Source organism: Oryctolagus cuniculus, chromosome 1, assembly GCF_051225735.1.
Source record: "Oryctolagus cuniculus isolate XC-2025 breed Fujian yellow rabbit chromosome 1, ASM5122573v1, whole genome shotgun sequence".
NCBI classification, from domain to species: domain Eukaryota; kingdom Metazoa; phylum Chordata; class Mammalia; order Lagomorpha; family Leporidae; genus Oryctolagus; species Oryctolagus cuniculus.
The window spans coordinates 162,347,457-162,365,005 of NC_142867.1; the positions used below are offsets into that span (position 1 = coordinate 162,347,457).

General features: G+C 47.7%; 1 protein-coding gene across 4 annotated transcripts in view; it reads left to right on the forward strand.

Moving 5' to 3' along the window:
• Positions 1 to 17,549, forward strand: part of DOCK8 (dedicator of cytokinesis 8) — a 253,132-nt gene that overhangs the window by 81,263 nt on the left and 154,320 nt on the right. For all 4 annotated transcript variants that reach the window (XM_008256091.5, XM_008256100.5, XM_089337104.1 and 1 more), the window contains 2 exons: positions 5,464 to 5,587; positions 12,885 to 13,097. In XM_008256091.5, the coding sequence (XP_008254313.4) occupies positions 5,464 to 5,587; positions 12,885 to 13,097 (337 nt within the window). The remainder of the gene's footprint in view (positions 1 to 5,463; positions 5,588 to 12,884; positions 13,098 to 17,549) is intronic.

Below are 17,549 nucleotides of genomic sequence, written 5' to 3' on the forward strand. Positions count from 1 at the left end.
TCACGCACCCTGATATGGGACTCAGGATTTCTGAGTGGCATCGTAACTGCTGCACCAAACTCCTTCCCCTTCTTAGGTCCTTTTTCAAGGCCCCACAGTCTGGTTACAAGCCTGCTTTCTGACACAAGGTGTTCCAGGATGATCTTACCCTGTTTTGCTCAGCCTGAATTTAGTCTTTTCTCCAAGATGCTCTGATTGTGTTTCAGTGGAAACTGGGATCAGGAGCCAGATTGGAATCGTGGACGTGCGGGTTTTTTTAAGGTGCTGCTCCTCCCGTGTCTCTGAGTGAACGGAGCTCTGAAGTTTGTGTTGATGGTTGCAGTTCCAGTCCAGCATCACAAAATTTACTCTGTTTTCTCCTTTCCATATTTGTAACTCCTTACTCAGATAGTCAGCAAGCTGGCTCCCATCATCCTTCTTGCGTTTCCGTACTTGATTAACCCCCCAGATGCAACCAGTGCCAACACCCTTCCTCCATTCTCTTGTAGTCGCCCACCTCCTGCTATCCTGACGCTGACACCCTGCACCAGGCTTGCCCACCTTGCCTGGGAGCTCTTTTCAGCTTGCAGGGACACTTGGTGCCAAGCCACCCTTTCACAAGGACACCCTCGACTCTTGCCTGGTGCCTGGGCTCTGACATCATGGAGCAGGCTTACCCTACGCATGGATGCCCTCATTCTGCTGAGGCTCCATTATTGCATGCCAGGCTGCCCCAGGCCTGGATGCCCTCCTCCTACCATTTGGGTTCTTGTTCTTCATGCCAGGTAGTCCTGTTTACGTGGGAGTTCTCCTTACACTGTTTGGCCTTCAGGTTCCCCTTCTGGACGTTTTCCACCACTGTTGCCCTGAGGCACCGATGGCTGTCTTGTTCCGATGCACCTTGCAGTTTTAGCAACAAACTGTACAGGAAGGAGAGAGTAAGGGCAAAAGGGTGCAGGTTTGGGGAAGAGGGAAAAGAAGAGGAACACCCACTATTTTCTAATCCTCACCAGTGGGCCCTCAAAATGAATAGTTTTCCCTTTTCACACTTGAGGAAACAGTGGCTCCGTAAGATTATGTCACTTATTCAAGGCTCTTAGCCAGTGTGGGAGAAGCCAGCTCTGAACATAGCCTCTTGTGACTCTCAAGCCCAGGTTCTGCTTGTTCTACCATGGTCTCACGCTCTGGAAATCTGGTCCTCAGAGTACCCCCAAATGTGTAGGAAGAGTGCTTTGAGGGAAGGAATGCAGTTCTGGAAGCCACTGGTTGTGCTCCTTCCATGAGCATAGTCTCCTCCTGCTGGTTGCCCTTCCATCTTCTTCCCACCTGCCCTCGGGCTCGGCAGGAACCGGGCTTCATTCGACTCTGTTGCTAGGGTGGGGTGATGAGGCTGGGACACTTGCAGCCAGGGGCCCTGAGCCAGCGGCCTCCCCACCTCCCCAGTGATAGTTCCTCTGCGCCTGGCACGTCTGCAGTGACTCATCTTTCATGCTTGCCAACCCTGGCCTCTCCTCCCCAGCCCATGCTACCCTTGCAGCCATGAGGGAGCTTTGCAACTTGCTGGGATTTTAAAATGGAGTATAAGGAAGGGGAAAAAAGGTTGCTGTGTGTTTAAACACACAGTCATGGAAGATGCTAGTCTTCACGCTTCCCATAGCAAAAGTCCTAGGGGCTGGTGCACACAGTAGGTTAAATGTGTATATTGTGAAATGAGCCTTTAACCATATCCCATAACTGGTTTTTAATGCCCATTTGCCAATGGCCCTGAGGTCCCTGTGAGGAACTCCAGAACACTCTAACAAAATAAGGAAAGCAAACAAGCATTTATTTGTATAAAATGGCAAAAAACAAAGCCAAGCACATTTCATATCCCCAAGAGTTAAGCATCATCTAAGAAGAAAATTTGATTTTATTTTTTTCAGTGATAGTACATATGCTTACATCTTAAAACTAGGGAAAAGGCCTTAGAATTTGCCTCATGCAAATTCCTTTTAAATGGATGCCCTCCTTCTACTGTTCAGCCTTCACTCTATAAAGAAATAGGAGGCAAGCGACTTGAGGGGCAGGGACACAGGCACACATCTGCATGTGTGAGTGAGTGTGATGTTCACTTGTAACTAAGCACACTGTGAAATTGATGCACTTCCTGAGACAAAAACACAGCTAAAGCAGATGCAGTTCTGGTTGCTAAGGCTGCCACATAACAGTTCTTCAGCTGTTGGCTGATTTTTATTTTGTTGGTCCAAGGTTTCTTTATAGGGAGACGTGTGATGTGGACCTCTGGCGTCAGTCCCCTTTGGCACAGACAGGACCTAAAAGAGGGAAGGTGCAGATACCAGTGTGGGAGGTTTGAATTTTATCCCAGTGCTTGCCTTTCATCTGAGAATGAGTTAATGTTAGTTAACGTCTTTGGTAACTTTTCCCTTAAAATTGGATTTCTCAGGAAAAAATAATTACTGATTCAGTGTGTTGTCATTTGGGATAGTGCAGTCTTGGGATACAAATTATTATTTGCCTATATTTGCGATTATTTGACTCCATTTGCCTCTCCCAAGTTGTTGAGTTTTTTTTTAGTTTTTTTTTTAAGTTTTTAATTATTCTTATTTTATTTGGAGGAGAGAGAGAGAGAGAAAAATCTTTCATCTGCTGGTTCACTCCTCAGATGCCAGCAGCCTGGAGTTAGGAGCCAGAAGTCAGTCAGGGTCTCCCATGTGGGTGGCAGGGACCAGAGTACTTGATCCAAGATCTGCTGCCTCTAAAGGTACACACTAGCAGGAAGCTGGATTGCAGGTGGAGGCTCTGGGACTCAAACCAGGCACTGCCATCTGGAATGTGGGTGCTCAGGGCAGCTGGTCACTTAGCTGCTGCACCAGATCCTTCCCTCTCTACCACCCCCTCCAAGATGTTAGAGCACACGTAGCTCTTTAAAAAATCTGAGCCCTTAGGGAAGCCCCAAACAAGTCATGGTTTGTGCTAGGAAAGCCTTCCACCCAGCACACACACAGGTGTCACTGCCTAAATTTATAGAAATCCCATGTAAGGCTGTCTCTCAGAGAACTCAATAGAAAATACATCTCATAAAATAAATTTTTACATGTATTTCTACTGTTTTTAAATGTTAATTTATTTCATTTATTTGAAAGGCAGAGACAAAGAGCATTATCTCCCATCCTCTGGTTCACCGTGCAGATGCTCACAACAGCCTGGGCCGGCCTGCAGCTAGGAGGCAGGGACTCGATCTAGGTCTGTCACCTGGGTGGCAAGGACACCAAGGCTTGAGCTGTCATCTGCTGCTCCCCAGGGTGCGCATTAGTGGGAAGCTGGAATTGGGAGCAGAGGCAGAAGGCAAGCCAGGAACCCTGATGTGGGATGTGGGTGTTCCTAGCTGAGTTTCACTGCTAGGCTGAGCACCTGCCTCTGATTTCTGTTTTAATTGTTTGTTCTGCTGATATTTAAGAATACCCAAATCAGGAGGTATTGTAGATATTTCTCACAAAGCTTTTTCTAAATGTTTACTTGTTTTCTTTATTCGGAGTACACCTTATTCATCTGCTTTATTTTTTCTCAGTTCCCCAATTTGGTCTTTTTTTTTTTTTTTTTTTTTTTTTGACAGGCAGAGTGGACAGTGAAAGAGAGAGACAGAGAGAAAGGTCTTCCTTTGCCGTTGGTTCACCCTCCAGTGGCCGCCACGGCCGGTGCGCTGCGCTGATCGGGCGCTGCGCTGATCCGATGGCAGGAGCCAGGAGCCAGGTGCTTTTCCTGGTCTCCCATGGGGTGCAGGGCCCAAGCACTTGGGCTACCCTCCACTGCACTCCCGGGCCACAGCAGAGAGCTGGCCTGGAAGAGGGGCAACCGGAACAGAATCCGGCGCCCCCGACCGGGACTAGAACCCAGTGTGCCGGCACCGCTAGGTAGAGGATTAGCCTGTTGAGCCGTGGCACCAGCCCAATTTGGTCTATTTTTATGAAGTTTTATCAGTACACGTTAGGGTCAGGGCAGTTCAAGTGGCCAGGAGACAAAGGTGACTGGTCCCGGTAAACTTCCACCTGCATTAGTCACCAAGCTGATCTTGCCTTTGTTCCTAGGCTATTTCTTGTCTCCTTTTGCAAAACAAATCGCCTGCTTCAGAGCAAAATGAATTCCAGGGAAGAGACACTTCTGGTTTCCCTACACATGATGCTGGGCCAGCTCAGCCTTCATGTAATTAAATCAGCTAAAATCTGCTCAGTGCCTGCTCTGTGCCTGCCACCCCCTTTCTCTCCAACACCCTTCCCTCCCAAAGCGTTATGAACTCTGTGTTTGGATCATTCCCGCGGCTCTCCTGCATTTCCTGGTGTTTCAAGTCTGCCATTTGATGCGCTTCACTGATCTAACCTCACTGCATGTCCTTTCTCCAGCTTGCTCAGTGGATTTCCTCCTAGTGCAGGAAATAAACAAAATGGGCGCATGTGGTTTTTTTTTTTTTTTTTTTTAAGATTTATTTATTTACTTGAAAGTCAGAGTTACAGAGAGGAGAGGCAGAGAGAGAGAGACAGGTCTTCCGTCTGTTGGTTCACTCCCCAGATGGCTGCAATGGCTAGAGCTGCACTGATCCGAAGCCAGGAGCCAGGAGCTTCTTCCGGGTCTCCCGCGTGGGGCAGGGGCCCAAGGACTTGGGCCATCCTCCACTGCTTTCCCAGGCCACAGCAGAGACCTGGATTGGAAGTGGAGCAGCTGGGACTCGATCCAGTGCCCATTTGGGATGCTGGCACTGCAGGTGGCGGCTTTACCTGCTACGCCACAGTTTGTAAACTTGATATTGAAGTGTGTCTTCCAAGAATCCTTGAACTAGGGAGTACACTCGTTTGTGTCTGTAGTTATACTGACAAGTTACATCTATTATCCATTTCATGCTGGTCTAATTCCTCCAGAGGCAGTGCTACACACTATTTTGAACCTTTCATTTTTTGAGCACCATTTTATGGAGTTTACTGAGTGGAGATTGAAAATGTTAGAGATTTTTCGTAGCTAAATCATTCATTTCTGTTTTTTTCTTAATATGTCCTTTTTTTCTTCATTATTAGGAGGAGTGCTGTGTCGGGATTAAAAGTTTCTTCTATTTTTTATCTCTAAATGATCTCTATTTGCTGCTCTGTCCACTGCTAGAGTTCTTCCAGTCTCTCACACTAGGGTCATCGTTGGGCTGCAGCTTGGAGCCAAATGCCCCACAGCTGAAGTGACCACACCTCTCTAGTGGATTTTCCCAGGCTGCCCCAGCCTTTAATTACACACCAGCCAGGAGGCGAGTTTGTATCGCATTACAACAGTGCCTTGTGGAAGGCCTGGTACATAATTAGTCGTGAGGAATTACAGCTGCTCCTCTCCCTGGGCGCTCTCTCAGCACCATGCATACACACTTAAGATATTACTTTTATTTTTAATCTCATGGTTTTGCTTCTCTCTCTTTCTCCCTGTCTCCAAATTAAATAACACCAACGATACAAGAAACCAAGGAAGTTCAGAGATTTGCGGCTTTAAGAAGACTGGATCCCGAAAAGATTTTCACAAAACCCTTCAGAAGCAGACTTTTGAGTCCGAAACCTTGGAGAGTGCTGAACCTACTGCTCAGGTATTTCCCATCAGCAAACATGCTTACCTGGTTACAGGGCTGCTCTGCCTGCCCCTGTCAATCCTGTTGTTGTTTTCACTAGATTAAGGTTGCAGTAGGACAGACCCCACCATCTGGGTTAGTGATTTTTGTTTTCAAACTTTTTTTTTGGAGGCTGCAGAAACTAATGTCCAATGAAAACCCAGGAGGAGCTCCATGAATAAGAGTCAAACGTGGAACCGGGCTGTTCCTGCAACGGTTCAGCAAGGCCCAGCAGTGGCCCTAAGACTGGCTGCAGAGTCAGGAGACGCTCCACAGGGAGCCCAGCACGGCCTGGGTTCTCTTACTGATTCTGCCACCTGCTAACTCTGGAGCCTCCAGCAGGATCATCAGTCTCCTGACCTCACCCTGCTCCCTCCTCCCCTGGAAAACCAGGAAGATAGCATTAACTCACTCATGGGACTGAGTCTGAAATCATTTTGTATGCACAAAGAGAGCAGTTCCAGTCACCTGGTTACCGTTACTGTTGTTGTTCCTAGTACTGTAAAGTGTAAAGTGGCCACAGTGCAGGTCAGTGCCCTAAACGCCCATGTTTTCAGCAGCGTCATTCGCAGTGTCTGAATGGTGGGAGCAACCCCAGCACCTGGTGACGAACAAGTGAATGAACCAAATGTGACATCCGGGAGCTGGGCGAGAGAGGAATGGGGAGTTACTAGTTCCCGGGCACAAGGTTTCAGTTCTGCAACTTGAAGGGAGTTGTGGATGTGAGGTTTAGGATTTTTTAGGGTTCTAAGTAGGCGAGGAGGCAGCCACTTAAAAGCAGGAAAGACTTTAGTTGAAGATAGGACAGCCTGTAGTCAGATTCACGCCCTGACAGGGGGCAGGGTCTGAGAAGAGACTCAGCCCCTCAGGCAGTGGGCAACTGCCTATTTCTGCTGTTTGTTGGGAAGGGCCAGGCGGACATGCAGAGACCCACGTCCACTGTGAAAAGCTGTGCTTGAACCGGCAAAAGACCCCTGATTTACAAGGTGTGTGAGCTTGTCAGTTTGGTATGTCCAGGGAGAGGCATGCAGCAGTTGGAACTGGCCCAGCAAGGAACCAGGGAGTAAAATTGTCAGGTCTGAGATGAACTGTTTGTGCCCCATTTTGGAATTAACTATTTGTGTCCCAATGGCCTAGCAAGTCCTAACAGTGGAAATGGATAGTATTAATGGCTGTACTAAAACATGACTGTACTTAACATTACTGTAATGTACTCTAAAGATGGTAACTTTTATATTATACATATTTTACCTAAATTGAATTTTTGAAGTTAGTGTTTTAGTCCAATCTGCCCATTTTATAATTGAGGAAAATGAAACAGAAAAATTTGTGCAAACTTGCCTAAGACTTGCAAAGTCTAATAGCTTTCAATTTCCATGTGTCATAACACAGGCACCTCACCATGTTTAAATACTATCTGTTTTTCAAACAACAAGGTCCCACCAGCCAAGCTAAGTGTCTTTTGGGAGATACACAGAAGAACCAACCTTCTGGTCCAGAGCTGAGTGTGGCAGGTGTGCTGAGGGATGGGAAGCCAGGATGCTTGGCTCTGTGAGGCCTTGTTCACGGGTGATCTCCACCACATTCGGTTTTCACCCTCTCCAGTGGCCAGCTGCATTGTTTTTTATGTTGGTTGGTCAGAAGCTATACTAGGTATTTCAACAGAAGAAGTTTTTAGGGGATTGATTAAACAGGTTGTAGAGACCTGAGAAAAAATACAAGGAAAAAGTTGAGAGCACGGAGAGATGCACACTGGGGCTGGGGGCTAGGGCCTTGGCTTTCACATGGCAGCCTCATCAAAATCCCCTGGAGGGCTGCTGCACACCAGGTGGCTGGGCCCTGCCTGCCGGGTTTCTGCTTCAGTGGACCTGGGGTGGGGCCTCAGAATTTGTATTTGCATTTCTAAGAGTGCTGCTGCTGCTGCTGCTGCTGATCTCAGGACCAATGGGCTAGCAGGAGAGGTTGGCATTGTCAGAATCCAGTAAGCCCAGAGAGGGCCCTCAGAGCAAGGCTTCCTGTCTCCGAGAAGGGGACACTGCCAGCTGCTAGAGGTGTTATGTCGGAATCTCGGAGGAAGGATCTCCTGAGGGAGGAATGGACCTCCATGGAGGTCAGATGGGCTGAAGGCTGGAGCCAGTGGCAAGAACTAGAGGCAGAAAGGAAGGGGCCAGTGCCCACTCCTTCCTCCAGCCTTCCAGGCTCCCTGTGGCTCCCCCTGTCGGCAGAACCTAATGAGAACAGCAGGCCAAGCACAGAGTTTGCTGAGTGCCCAGCCCAGCACCCCAGGGCGGAGTTGACAGGGTGAACCTGCAACTGAGGTCCAGCACACACAGCAGACACCCACTTCTGCAGCGGCTGACAGTGCTCTGGTCAGCCAGTTGGCAGGGTTTGAGAGCCATGCTGTGCGTTTGAAGGAGCGGACAACTCCGCATCGTGGAGGTGCTGTTAGCCTGAGTAAAATGGCGAGGCTGAACACCTGAACTGATATAAGTGAAATACATAAAGTGAGATGACTGTACGGTACACATGCATGAGGGAGGGAGCTTCAGAACAGTCATAGAAAATACACATTACCTCTTATTTGCATTTCTCCATGAACCTTTTGAAGTTCTTTTATATTTTATAAAATTTAGATATTATCCATAATGTTGTATAATTTCATTTTTCATATTAGCAATATAGTATGATTATCTTTCTCTTCCAATAAATATATATTCTTTTTTTTGATGGCCACATGACATTGCATTGCCTAAAAGTTCTGAAATTTCCTAATGCTTCCTCTTTTGGGGTGGCATTTCCCTTGTCTCTCTTACTCTGTTTTTACATGCAGATGCTCCTTACATCCTTGTCCAGTTAGGTACCCTGAGGATAAATTCTTAGAGATGAAATTTCTGTATTAAAAGGTGTAAGTTAATAAGATTTTTGACGTACATATATAGAGAGAAAGAGCAGGCAAGCACACTTGGCATTTTTTGTTTTTAAAAATTATTTACTGGCTGGCACCGTGGCTCACTAGGCTAATCCTCCGCCTTGCGGTGCCATCACACCGGGTTCTAGTCCCGGTTGGGGTGCCGGATTCTGTCCCGGTTGCCCCTCTTCAAGGCCAGCTCTCTGCTGTGGCCCGGGAGTGCAGTGGAGGATGGCCCAAGTGCTTGGGCCCTGCACCCCATGGGAGACCAGGAGAAGCACCTGGCTCCTGGCTTCGTTCAGTGCGGTGTGCTGGCCACAGCGGCCATTGGAGGGTGAACCAACGGCAAAGGAAGACCTTTCTCTCTCTCTCTCTCTCTCTCTCACTGTCCACTCTGCCTGTCAAAAAAAAAAATATTATTTGAGAGATGGAGAGCAAGCTCCCATCTGCTAGTTTATTCCTGAAGTTCCTGCAGTGGCTGGGGCTTGGCCAGGAACTGGGAACTCAATCCAGGTTTCCCCATGTGGGTAGCAGGGACAATTACTTGAGCTGTCACCTGCTGCTGCCTGGGGTCTTTGTTAGCAGGAAGCTGAAATTAGGAGCAAAACCAGGACTCAGATCCAGGTGCTCTTACATGGGCTGTGGGTGTCTTGACCTGAGTCCTAATTCCGAGGCAAAATGACCACTCCTTGATAGCCTTTAAAAAAAGAACTGGAAAGCCATTGTAATCCATAAACTGTACTTTGGAAATTTATATTTACTAAATTAAAAAAAAAAAAAAAGAAAAGGGAAGTGTCGCTCCCCCTCTTCGTGGAGGAACGACACAGAACCCTGCCTAGGCTTCATATCCGAGTCACGGCACCATTATGTCGCTCCCCCTCTTCGTGGAGGAACGACACAGGACCCTGCGCTGTTCTTTCGTCTGCTCGGCCCTCCCCGGGTTTGCTGCTGTCCCTTCCCGGGTTGGCTACCATCCCTTCCACCTCCGTGGAAGGGCGGTTCCCCCTGCCACATTCCCCACTTCCGCGGGGGAGCGGCACACCGCCGGCCGGCTCTCTCGGGGGCTGCACAGGTGTTCCCCTTAGATGTTCCCCTTAGATATTCCTCTTAGATGTTCCCCTTAGATGTTCCTGGTGCATGCCGTCTCTCTCCTCCTTTATAGTCCTCCTCCGCCAATCCTAACTCGGCTGCCCACACGCCGAGTACGCTGCTCTCCTCCAATCAGGAGCAAGTCCTACAGTTTATTGGCTGAACTGGAGGCAGCTGTGTAAAAGCTGTTTTCTTCTCTCCCAGCGCCATATTGTGGGAGAGCAGATGCATAGAATAAGTCTTAATTCCAGTAACTTAGTCCAGTCCGAGCTGCTCCCCACAGGAAGGACTTCAAATGAAGACCATAAATGAAAAGTCTGAGAAATTTGGTTCAAAAATTTCAAGATTTCTGTTCAATAAAGATCATCATGACTAAGGTGGATAAATTAAAAAAAAAAAAAAGAACTGGAAAAAAAAGAAAAACAAAAGAACTGGAAACTAAACTTATTTTCACCAAACTTATATAAATTCAAAGACAAATAGCAGTATTAATAATTAAAGTGTTAATACTAACACATTCAGCTTAGGTGAAATTTATGATGTAGTAGAGTAACCTTTCTATGAGGTGAATACCTGTCACAAAACACGTGAGAATAAAGAACAGAGAGATTGTAGTGTGGTATGTCCAGTTAGAACCCTGGGAATAACATTTCACCATAAGTATTTTTTTTTTGATTTTTTTTTGACAGGCAGAGTGGACAGTGAGAGAGAGAGAGAGAGACAGATAGAAAGGTCTTCCTTTGCCGTTGGTTCACCCTCCAATGGCCGCTGTGGCCGGCGCGCTGCAGCCGGCGTACCGCGCTGATCCGATGGTAGGAGCCAGGAGCCAGGTGCTTTTCCTGGTCTCCCATGGGGTGCAGGGCCCAAGCACTTGGGCCATCCTCCACTGCACTCCTGGGCCACAGCAGAGAGCTGGCCTGGAAGAGGGGCAACCGGGACAGAATCCGGCGCCCTGGCCGGGACTAGAACCCGGTGTGCCGGCGCCACTAGGCGGAGGATTAGCCTAGTGAGCCGCAGCGCCGGCCTTTTTTTTTTTTTTTTTTTTTTTTTTGATTTTTTTAAACTTTTATTTAATGAATATAAATTTCCAAAGTACAGAATATGGATTACAATGGCTTCCCCCCATAACGTCCCTCCAACCCGCAACCCTCCCCTTATCCACTCCCTCTCCCCTTCCATTCATATCAAGATTCATTTTCGATTCTCTTTATATACAGAAGATCAGTTTAGCATACATTAAGTAAAGACTTCAACAGTTTGCTCCCACACAGAAACATAAAGTGAAAAATACTGTTTGAGTACTAGTTATAGCATTAAATCTCAATGTACAGCACATTAAGGACAGAGATCCTACATGAGGAGTAAGTGCACAGTGACTCCTGTTGTTGATTTAACAAATTGACACTCTTGTTTATGGCATCAGTAATCACCCTAGGCTCTTGTCATGAGCTGCCAGAGTGGACAGTGAGAGAGAGAGACAGAGAAAGGTCCTCCTTTTGCCATTGGTTCACCCTCCAATGGCCGCCACGGCTGGCGCACTGTGGCCAGCGCACCGCGCTGATCCAATGGCAGGAGCCAGGTACTTCTCCTGGTCTCCCATGGGTGCAGGGCCCAAGAACTTGGGCCATCCTCCACTGCACTCCTGGGCTACAGCAGAGAGCTGGCCTGGAAGAGGGGCAACCGGGACAGAATCCGGCGCCCCGACCAGGACTAGAACCCGGTGTGCCGGTGCCGCAAGGTGGAGGATTAGCCTAGTGAACCGCGGCGCCAGCCCACCATAGTCTTATAGATGTTTGTCATTGCTCCGCTATAGTCTCTGCACATTATAGGTTCTTTGCCACGTCTTTGGCTGGGCATGTGGTTCCCAGTTACTGAGACATTCCAAATGGAATAAAGTGTCCCCTTTGTGCCTGACAGCTCTTTCAAACACACTGCAGCTAAAAGCGGACTGTGCTTGACTAGCAAATGCTGTCTTTCTTCCTCCCTCCCCCTTTCCTTCCTCCTTCCTCCCTCCCTCCCTTCCATGTGTGTGTGTGTGTGTGTGTGTGTGTGTGTGTGAGGGTGGGTGGGTGTGCTTCTGCTTGTTTCTGTAGCTGTTAACTTCATGTGTTGTAGGAAAATGTTCACGCCTACATCCCTGTCTTTGGAAACAGAACATCTAGCTTTGGGGTTTCACAAAGCTTCGTTTGGAAGGCTCCTCAGAGATCATCTTCTTTTCCAGTTATAATGACCGAGTTCTGCAGTTGGGATTGGGATGCGTCTCTGCTCCCAGCCCTTTCCGTCACACTTTATTCCATCTCTGTTTGGCTTGAGTGTGAGACATGAGTGTGGTCACTTAGAGACTTGGCTCCCAACACCCGGAGGAGAACAAGCCGACTGCCACCAACAGGAACATGGTGCTGCTTTCAGGCCTTTCTTCAGGACTGGTTTAGCTATATCCCTGCTCCCTACTCTCCCCAGCCCCTGGTAACCACCACTGTATGCTCAGCTACTATGGGATCAACTTTTTAAATAACTAAATAAAAGATTTATTTATTTATTCAAAATAAATAAAAAAAGATTTATTTATTTATTCAAAAGGAAGATTGACAGAGATGGGAGGAGAGAGAAGGGGGGAAGAGAGACAGAGATAGAGATACAGAGAAAAATTTTCCATCTGCTGGTTCACTTGCCTAATGGCTGCAACAACCAGGTCTGGGCCTGGCTGAAGCCAGGTGTCAGGAACTGCTCCCACATGGTCTCCCCTATGGATGCCAGGGGCCATGTACTTGGTCCATCATCCACTGCTTTTCCAGACTCATCAGGAGGTTGCTGGATCAGATGTGGAGCAGCCGGGACAGGAACTGACACTTTGTTGATGTGGGATGCTGGCCTTGTAAGCGGTGGCTTACCCCACTGCACCACAGTGGCAGCCCCAGGATGAAACTTATTTAGATTACACATATCAGTGAGGTCATGTAGGGTTTGCCTTTCTGCGCGTGGCTTATTCCCCTTAACAGAATGACCTCCACTGTTACCTGTGTTGTTGCAGATGACAAGAATTCCTCCTTTTTAATGGCTGAGTGTATCACCTTGCGTGTGTGTACCACGCTTTGTCCATTCATCAGCGGGTGGACACTTCAGTTGTTGCCATTTCTAGGCAGTAAATAGAGCTGCAATAAACATGGGAGTGTTGATATCTCTTTAGCAGAGTGGTTTCATTTCCCCTGGATGTGTGTTTCCTCTCATTTTATGCCGCTCTCTTTCTCTCTCCCCGGTACCCACTGTCTTCTCTCATAGGCAGCCCCCCGCCACCTAAACGTGCTGTGTGATGTGTCTGGAAAAGGCCCTCTTGCTTCTTGTGACTTTGACCTCCGCAGCCTGCAGCCTGACGCGCGGCTGGAGAACCTCTTGCAACACGTGAGCTCCGAGGACTTCGAGAAGCAGAACGAGGAGGCCCGGAGGACCAATCGGCAGGCCGAGCTCTTTGCCCTCTACCCGTCGGTGGATGAGGTGGGTGCAGCGGCGTCCGCACCAGAGGATTTCAGAGATGAGAGAGACACAAGCAAGATTTTATGGTTCGCTCTTACTGTAGTGCAGTCCCTGATGGCCCGGTGCTTAACCGTGTGATTGCTGGGGCTAGTTGTTTTTCCCAGGGCAAGCCTATGACATAGCAGACCCAACTGTTCATCATCCAGGTGGATGCTGATAATAACAACAACTAGGATTCTCATCGCACTTTTCAAACCAAGATTATTTGCTTATTTAAAAGGCAGAGCATTAGAGAGAGAAAGAGAGAGGGAGAGAAGGAGAGAGGGATATCTTCCTTCTACTGGAATCAAATAGCCACAACAGGCAGGGCTGGGCCAGGACCAAAGCCAGGAGCCAGGAGCTCCATCCTTGTCTTCTACATGGGTGTCAGGGGCCCAAGCACTTGAGGCACAGTAGCAGGGAGCTGGATGGGATGTGTGGAGCAGCCAGGATTGAACCTTGACTCTGAGAGGGGATGCCGGCATCGCACACAGCAGCTTGACCCCTCTGCCACAACAACAGCCCCTTTATCACTCCTTAGAAATCACATTCACCCAGCTTACGTCTAGGGTCTGCATGCAACAGCCCTGGTCAGTGAGTCAAGCCATTCAGTTCTGCATGGGCATGTTTTGTAACTAATCGATGGAATGTATTCTTGAAACCTTGATGTTCTTTCGTGGTTTGTTGACTGCTCTCAGTGTGCAGCTGGAGAGATCTGCTTTGTGAATGTTTCATGGTAAGATAATCATGGTCATACTCCCAGTCTGTAAGACTTTGGGATCTTGGGTCTAGCGCTGTGGCTTAATGAGTAAAGCTGTTGCCTGCAGTGTCAGCATCCCATATGGGAACTCATTCAAGTCTTGCTGTACCACTTTTTTTTTTTTTAAGATTTATTTGGAAGGCAGAGTTACAGAGAAGCACAGGCAGAGAGAGAGAGAGAGAGAGAGAGAGAGGTCCTCCATCTGCTGGTTCACTCCCCTGATGGCCACAATGGCGGGATCTGTGCCAATTTGAAACCAGGAGCCAGGAGCTTCTTCCAGATCTCCCATGCAGGTGCAGGGGCCCAGGGACTTGGGCCATCTTCTACTGCTTTCCCAGGCCATAGCAGAGAGCTGGATCAGAAGTAGAGCAGCCGAGACTTGAACCACCACACATGTGGGATGCCAGCACTGCAGGCAACAGCTCTGCCTGCTATGCCACAATGCCAGCTTCTGCTCCACTTCTGATACAGCTCCCTGCTGGTGCACATGGGAGATCAGTGGAAGAGGACCCGATTCCTTAGACCCTTGCACCTACTTGGGAGACTTGGATGAAGCTCCCGGTTCCTTGCTTTAGTCTGGCCCAGCCCTGGCTGTTGCAGCTGTTTGGGGAGTGAACCAGCAGATGAAAGACCTCTCTCTCTGTCTCTCTCTGTCTCTCTGTCTCTCTCTCTCTAACTTCACCTTTCAAATACGTAAATAAATAAACTTTGGGATCTTGTTAATCCACTTCCATATGTAAAGAAGCTGGCTCAGAGCCTTTGGTCAGTTCCTGGGGCAGGTGGGCTGGGATGAGAGAGCTGTTCTTCGAGGCCTGGAGTCTCTTTAGGCTGCTAATACTTTATTTGAGACTCACCATCTTCGCTTTCGCGTGTCAGGTCGTGTACACTTTGGGGTTTTACCAGAAGAAATTACCAAACTTTATCTCTGCTGGTCAAATTTCACTAAAAGTCCACTTGCAAGAAGTAGGCTGTGGGGAAATTTTGTATAAAATATGTGCCATCTTTCCATGTCTCTAACATTTGAAACTTGATCTTTGGACGTGGCAAGATGGTCAGGGAGCCTGATGACATCACTACCCCTGTAGGCCGGGTTTGCTGTCCTGCCTTTGATGAGTGTGCTGCTGGTCAGCAGAGAGGACCATAGAAGGAACAGCAGTCCTGGGGTGTGCCATCAGATCCGCCGTGGGAGTCCTGTAGAGGACAAGGGCCTCGCCATCCAGCACCCCTCCTCCGTGAGGGCCCAAGGGGAATTGTCCCCTCCGATGCCATTTGCCAAGGGAGAATGGGGCTCTCACTAAGATAACGTGTACACGTCCTGTCATCCACAATCCTGAATTTTTACTGAGTCAGATTTCTGTTCCTCTCAAGAGTGGCAGCTTCCTGATTGGTGTCCTGAGTTTACGCCAGCTTTCTTCTCTTTGCTTGTCCTTGTTTTCTAAACACCTGGGTTGTCTCATGAGTTGGTTTTATTTTCAATTTTGTATGCAGACTCAAATCATTTTTTTTTAATTTTTTTTTGACAGGCAGAGTGGACAGTGAGATAGAGAGAGAGAGAGAGAAAGGTCTTCCTTTGCAGTTAGTTCACCCTCCAATGGCCGCCGTGCCTGGCACGCTGCGGCCGGCGCACCGCGCTGATCCTATGGCAGGTGCCAGGTGCTTCTCCTGGTCTCCCATGGGGTGCAGGGCCCAAGCATTTGGGGCATCCTCCACTGCACTCCCTGGCCACAGCAGAGAGCTGGCCTGGAAGAGGGGCAACCGGGACAGAATCCGGCGCCCTGACCGGGACTAGAACCCAGTGTGCCGGCACCGCAAGGTGGAGGATTAGCCTAGTGAGCCGCAGCGCCGGCCTCAAATCATTTTTGAGGTAGATTAAAAATATGCCAAGTGGGGGCCAGCGCCATGGCTCACTTGGTTAATCCTCCGCCTGCGGTGCCGGCATCCCATATGGGTGCTGGGTTCTAGTCCTGGTTGCTCCTCTCCAGTCTAGCTCTTTGCTGTGGCCTGGGAGTGCAGTGGAGGATGGCCCAAGTGCTTGGGTCCTGCACCTGCATGGTAGACCAGGAAGAAGCACCTGGCTCCTGGCTTCAGATCAGCGCAGAGTTGTCTGTAGCAGCCTTTTGGGAGTGAACCAATGGAAGGAAGACCTTTCTCTCTCTCTCTCTCACTGTCTATAACTCTATCTGTCAAATAAAATAAAAAAATAATAAGCCAAATGTCTCACTTATATGTGGAATCTGAAAGAGTTGATCTTGTAGAAACAGAAAATGGAAAGGTGGATCCCAAGACTGGAGTTGGCAGGAACTAATGATTGATGGGTTCAAAGTCTTAAACTGGAGGAATACATTTTAGTTATTGATTGGAATGTAAGGTGATTATAGTTAATGATGATGTATTTTATACTTTGAAATTGTTAAAAGAATATAAAATGATAAATTGGTAAAGTGATAGGTATGTTAATTAGCTTGATGGAAACTTCTAGTGTTTACATAGATAAAAGCATCACATGCTACCCCATTAGTAGACACAGTTATCATTTGTCAACTAAGGAATAAATTTTTGAAATTATTAAGTATGCATAATGTAAGCAATATCATCATCTGAATTCTTCAGTTTAGAAACTAAGAACCAGAAAGGATAAATTACTTGTTCAAGGTTCAGTTGGTAAATTATCAAATGGGGACCCTGCCCATTAACTCCAGATTACATGTTTGCTTGTTTATCTGTTGATGATTGCATGGTATATTAACACCCGTAACTGAAATCCAAAGGTGATCATTTACAGAATTAGGTGACCTAACTTCTCAGTTTCCATCCATGACAGTAACACTCTTTGTCAGCTTCTCAAGAATTCTTAAATCAGACTGATTTGACCTTTACTTGCCTTCCTCTTCCTCTCAAGTCCATGACGGAGGTTCTAACGTGCGGCAGAAGACTTAAAGTGGACCCCAATAGGAGGAAGACCATTCAGGCAGGAGAGAGTACGTCCAGTGAGACATTCACTCGCAGTCTTCCAGCGGGATGACATGAGAGGGTGCCCACACTGAACTGTAGCAGAATGAGCTGTAGACTGCTTTCAAAGGAACTCTGTCTTCTGGTCTTTTCTAGTTAGGGATGAAAAGTGTGATTAAGTGAGGTCCTAACAGGCTCTGTGTTGCTTTAGCAGAGAGGAGTGCTTTGAAATCAGGGTATCAGTTGCTGGTAAACTGTGCATCTGAGACACTGGAGGCCCTGTACCAGCCCTCTAGTAGTATTTTCGAACTGTCCTAGCAGAAATTGCATTTAATTTGTACTTTTTCCATGAAACTCCTGTGGGAGAAAGGTAAATTTTTCCCTCACCTGAAATAATTACATAATGCTGGATTTTTTAAAAACCATACATTAGTGAAATTATTTTACCATTACTTCATTTCTCAGTGAGGAAAATAAATAAGCTAAGCTATCCAAATTATGACTAAGTTTATAGCAGAAGCAAAAGCCTATGTAACCACCAAGCTTCCCTGAGACAACCTCTTGCCTGATTCACGGGGATTCAATGCGAGGCATCTTGTGTACTGATGCTAAGGACGGCTGAGACTGTACTGCAAGTCACACAAGAGGTGGCTGAGGGCTCCGTGGCTTAGAAGTGACAGAGCTGAAGTGAAAACTAGTTAGAAAAAATGAGAGTGGGGATGGCA